We start from the raw sequence: 5,396 nt of genomic DNA, 5'->3' as shown, positions 1-5,396 counted from the left end.
CCCTCCCCTGCTGCCCACGCTGTGGGACCAGCCCAGGGCACGGGGGGTTTCTGCATCCCAGCACACACAGACAAGGCATGTCCAGCCTCTCACCCACCGACACCCCCAAGTCCTTCTCAGGACATCTGGGAGTTATGGCAGATCAGTAACCAGATTAAGAACTGAGTCCAAAATACATATGCCCAAACCAACCTAGTCAGTGAGGCTGCTCAAAAGGAACATTGTTGTTTGACTGAAATTTGAGAAGCGTGGCGGGTAGGCCCAAGCACGGGCAGTACCCGCAGGATGCAGAGCCTGTCCCTAGATGGGGCTCTGCACCACGAAAATAGCGGCTTTGAATGTGAGGATGGAACAGGCACAGCTTCTCAAAGTTTCCTTCTCTCCTTGTACCTTTGAGAAGTGCCCTGTAACCCCGTTCCAACCACGCAGCTGGCCCATGCCATGCTTGCCAGCTGTTACTGGTGTAAACGAGGGGTGTCACCCTTGATAAAACACGGAATCAAAATGTAACTGAGCTGCAGAACCAGCATAAGTGACATGTTTTCAGAGCAGTTAATACTTCAATCAAGAGGACTACACACTCAAATCAACTACCAGAAACATACCCATGGTGCTACTTGTCACACACATTCTGGCTCCAGTTCAGAATGAGCAGGTTAGAGAGAGAAGGCTTCAGGAGAACAATGGGGTGAGAAGAAAGTTGCCTGGGGCAAACTAGTACCCAGAAGACTAAAAGGGAGAGGAAAAGACGAGGAAGAGATGATATTAGGGAGAAAACTAACAGAACAGATTCTCAGGCTTTTTTTGCTCCCTTAGACTGAAGCATCATTTCAAAGCATGAGAAAAACGTGAAAAAGCAAATTCAGAATTTATTTTAAGAGGTATGTTTTAGCAGTATTTGCCTATTTATAGAAGAAAACACCTCACAACACACTCATTACTTTGAAGCTTTGCACAAAGTGCTGACAATTGCTAATTTTATCTACACTTGTGTTAGATGGTTTTCCTTACACTCACTTCTTCAGGAATCTGACTAACCCAGTACCTCTGGTGTCCTCGTGGACAGGGACCACCCTGAAGATGGTAAGACTTAAATAATTTTATTAATTTCTTCTTACCACCAAACATTCTACAGCTCCTATGACTACTCTGCCCTGCTGAATATATGAATATGATGGATATATGGATATACTCCAGATGTTAGACATATAAAAACAGAACTATCATGCACTGAGCTATTTTGAAGCTTTAAGGAAACATTTCCACCAGACTGGAAAAGTGGTTTTGCTCTTACCATCTGTCAAAGTGATAAAGAAGGAGAGTCCTTCCTGGACTGCCATTTTCAGAGGGGATCCCTTTCCAGCTTTCCTCCAGTTAAACATATCCAAGGCCGCCTCATCACCACTCACAGCTGCTTTTGCCAGCTGTACCAAGTCCCTGCAAACAGAGATACTTCAATCCCAATTCCTGACAGAACAGAGTAGCTTCAGCCTCAAAGAATGGACGAGTAATTAATAAAGTATATTGTATAAAAAAAATAAAGATGTTTCATACACTGATGGGAAAAACAGCAAACTCAAAAAGATACAGAACAAAATTTTAATATTAGTTTTCATTTGCATTGTTTCACCTTTTTTTTCCATAAGCATTATTATTTTTACAGAGACATGAAACAGAAGAGCCCAAGCAAAGAAAACTCTTCTTTTTTACTAGAGCTGTTTCCTATTTCTTGCTTGGAGAAGAAAGAATGTTTAAGAACTGACTTTTAATTTAATTATTTTTGCCAATACGTTATCGATAATCATGTTTCCAGTGTGCTTACTGCTTTTCACAGTCAGCAACACTGCTAATTGGAAGAACTAAAGACAGAAGAGTTAACTGCAACACATAGAAGGTATGGACAAGAGGAGGAAGTCCTGTTGCAGCACACAGGACACAGAGCCAGCTACCAGAGTGGGAGAAGAGCTTGGAAATAAAGGGCAGTTCAGAGAAGAACCTTTTTTTATGTATTTAAAAGCAGTTTATCTGTGAGTAGGACTTTCTTTCTGTGGAACAAGACAAAGACCTAGCCTAGCAGAGCTCTGCCGGAGCCAATACTCACTGGCCAGGAGGGAGTGGCCGAAAGACACAGTGCCCCAGGCATTTCCCATAGTCCTGCTTCACCAGGGCAGGGCCCTGCACTCGGCCTCGGTGGTCCACCTTCCACAGGAACAGGACACCGTGCTGGAAAAGACAACAGTTAATTCATTCCACTCTGCACACAGATGAGGATCCAGATTTCAGCTAGTCAGAAATCTCAGTGAAGATAGAATTGTAGAATCATAGAATATCCTGAGTTGGAAGGGACCCACAAGGATCATCGAGTCCAGCTCCTGGCCCTGCACAGGACAGCCCAACGCTCACTGAGGTTAGACACACTCTTATTTACAGAGAAATTGGTAGAACAGCAATTAGTATTGTAGAAAAAGTTAAAACCCTAAGATTTGATTTTATTCCCAAAGAGTTTTAATTTATACTCAAAGAAAGGAAATTTCTCTCCCACAAAACTCTCCCTTCCCCCAGCAACCCATTCCATGATCCCTCCCCATCACAAAGCTTCCAACACTGTGTTCCACAACAGACACACAGCTGGCATTTCAGCCACTCACCTCATCCCCAGACACGAGGCAGGTACCACTCGTGCTCCAGCTCAGGACTGTGATTTTGGTGCTGTGGTCGGGGGGTACAGTGTGCTGCTCCTTTTCTTGTTTGTTCAGCACCACCACTTCTCCCATCTCCCATCCTGCTGCCAGGATAGGTCTGGAAGGGTGCCAGGCAAGCAGTGTGACCTGAAAGCTTCTCTCCACATGTGAGTCAGACACATGTTCTCCCTGCAAAGAGAAACCAGCACCAGCTCAGCCCCATGGAAACTTGGCACACGGATGCAGCCAAACCTCCAGATTCACTGCCCAGTCAGCAAGATATTTTTCTGTCATAAAGGACTGGCACATAGGAGAGCCACCTGCCAGAGATATGAAGTGGCTACACAAATTCTCATTACAGCTTTTTATGTGCTAAAATGAAAACGTGCTACAACATGCAGTACATCCATTTGCAAATTGCTAATGAGAGCTCAGCAGCACTGAGTGAGAGAAAGCCTGACTCTGCTTTTCCAGGCTGTTCTTCCCTCCCAGCACACAGGAGCAGCTCCCAGTTGATACCAAGCTTTCCCTCCTGTATGAAGGATAACAAAGCTTTGAGCACATTTCAAGGTAAAAAAAACCCCAAGTGTTGAAAAAGAACAAAGCACATCACTGAGGACACAATAATCTAACACTCCAATAACTGTTAAAGGCAGATCCTCCTTTGGGCACGTTTGTGAGAATATTTCAGGTGAATACTTAACCTCTCTATGTATTTATTTTTTCATTTGAAAAACTTGGATGACAACTTTTCATAATACCCTTTGAAAAGTACACATTTTATAGACTACTCCTATTAACAGACTTACACATTTCCAGTAAGACTGCTGCTTGATAACTTGTAATGCTATTTCTCTAAATACCAAGGGTTTTTTCCTAAATATTAGGCAAACCAAAGCCCTCTCGTGTAAAGTTTAGAGTATGCAAAGGAAATACCTGTCTACAGGCAGAAACTGTACTAGGAAACAACCTACTCAAATGGAACAAGCTGAGTCTAGCAAATCAGTTCAGTCTCAAGGTGGGGGAATGACTTGTTTAATTTCCATTTCTTTGTATGTTCTATTCACTTACAGTTAAAAAGAAGCAACAGCATGTGTTCATTTTACTCATAAGACTGAAATTCTCATACTATGAGAAGGGAAAAGCAAATTAGTAATCATCACAAACAAGATTTAAAGGCTGTAAAGATCAAATTTCAATCAGAAGATTGATTTAATTTATGAAGATCTTTTTAAAAAACACATGTAATGAGTAGCTGATGAATCTGCCATGTCCTAGATAGCACAGGATACGGATAGTAATTAAAATCCAGAGAGAGGGATTTACAGAGCATAAGTAAGGCTGCAAATACAGAGATAAAAAATGTGAAGTTTTTTAAACTATGAGAGGTTGCCCAAAGAAGCTGTGGCTGCCCTGGAAGTGTTCAAGGCCAGGTTGGATATGGCTTGGAGCTTGGGTGTCCCTGCCCATGGCAAGTGGTGGAACTGGATGGGCTTTAAGGTCCTTTCCAACCCAAAAGCTGTCTGTGATTCTGTGGCTCCATATCAAAACCAAAACCAAAGCTGCTGATTATTCACCTGTTCCAGGTAGATATCCACACAGCCCCCAGCTGCTGTGCTGATGGAAGCAACTGCCAGGAGCGGGTGAAGTGGGTGCCACGCAATGAGGGAAGGGGAGGCAACGGAATCGGGAGCGTCTGTCCGATGATCCACATACACAGCCATTACAACTGCAAACCTGCACCAGGAAAGCAAACAGCTCCAGCAGGTGTGCTTACACAGATAATACACATACATACTAGAGATGCTGTATTATACTCATCTTATGTACTATATATAATAAGTATGCTTGAAAATGTGGGAAAATAAAACTACAGTAGCATCTTGTTCACACACACTGCACAGACATGAGAAAGTTCACAGCGTTATTTCTTTTAAAAATCGGAAGAAACACCGAGCCTTGTAGTCTGTAGATTCACAGTGCACTCAGGACAGTACCAGTCCCTCATCAGTGGCTTGTGCTGGCCCATTTCAAAGGACTCTGAAATAACTCAGAATTCACCAGAAAGCTATTTCCAGCACTTCACATCCAAAGATGTTAATTAAGGTACAGACACAGCTATTTTATGTTGCAAAGTTTCACATCTGGGTCTTAAAGTAAGTTTTACCAGCTGTCACCACTTTGGAGCCTGTACTTTTGATATCACGCAGGATTAGTTTAACTGCTACATTGGGACTGTTACCAAGATATGAATGAAAATACTCGATAAGTGCTGATGTTCCACAGAAAAGAACCCGAGAATAAAACTCTTTTCAGAGCTGTGAGTCAGAAATGGAGAACATCATTAATAATATGTAATACTTTATATACAGAGATGGTCTTTGGAATTCGTGCTGTGGGATCTTATTGGCTTGGATTCAAAAGAAAAACAGCTGGACCAAAATAGCTTGAGTTACCAGCAAATAATCAGAGTCACTCAACAGTTCAGGTTGGAAGGCACCACAGAGTGGGTCATCTGGTCCCATCTCCCTGCTCCAGCAGGGTTTTCCCAGAACACAAGGCACAGGATTGTGTCAAGAGGGTTCTGGAATATCTCCAGTGAGGGAGACTGCACAATGTCTCTGGGTAGCCTGTTCAGCGCTCAATCATTTCACAGTGAAGAAGTTCTACATTTTCAGATGAAATTTCCTGTGTTGCAGTTTCTGCCCGTTCCTC

The 5,396-nt window shown here is 42.9% G+C and overlaps 1 protein-coding gene across 1 annotated transcript in view; it reads right to left on the bottom strand.

Moving 5' to 3' along the window:
• The window catches only part of IFT140 (intraflagellar transport 140), a 74,387-nt gene extending 69,978 nt beyond the window's left edge, over positions 1 to 4,409 (bottom strand). The window contains exons 1-4 of the mRNA XM_027902733.1: positions 4,259 to 4,409; positions 2,649 to 2,870; positions 2,102 to 2,223; positions 1,295 to 1,437 (exon numbers count right to left, since the gene is read on the bottom strand). Of these exons, the coding sequence (XP_027758534.1) occupies positions 1,295 to 1,437; positions 2,102 to 2,223; positions 2,649 to 2,870; positions 4,259 to 4,405 (634 nt within the window). The 5' untranslated portion in view covers positions 4,406 to 4,409. The remainder of the gene's footprint in view (positions 1 to 1,294; positions 1,438 to 2,101; positions 2,224 to 2,648; positions 2,871 to 4,258) is intronic.
• Between the last annotated feature and the right edge of the window lie 987 nt (positions 4,410 to 5,396).

Source organism: Empidonax traillii, unplaced genomic scaffold (assembly GCF_003031625.1).
Source record: "Empidonax traillii isolate 1590-97213 ecotype Southwest subspecies unplaced genomic scaffold, ASM303162v1 scaffold903:size462939, whole genome shotgun sequence".
NCBI classification, from domain to species: domain Eukaryota; kingdom Metazoa; phylum Chordata; class Aves; order Passeriformes; family Tyrannidae; genus Empidonax; species Empidonax traillii.
Note: the sequence above shows the minus strand (reverse complement) of the source record. Positions and strands in the feature narration are given on the sequence as shown.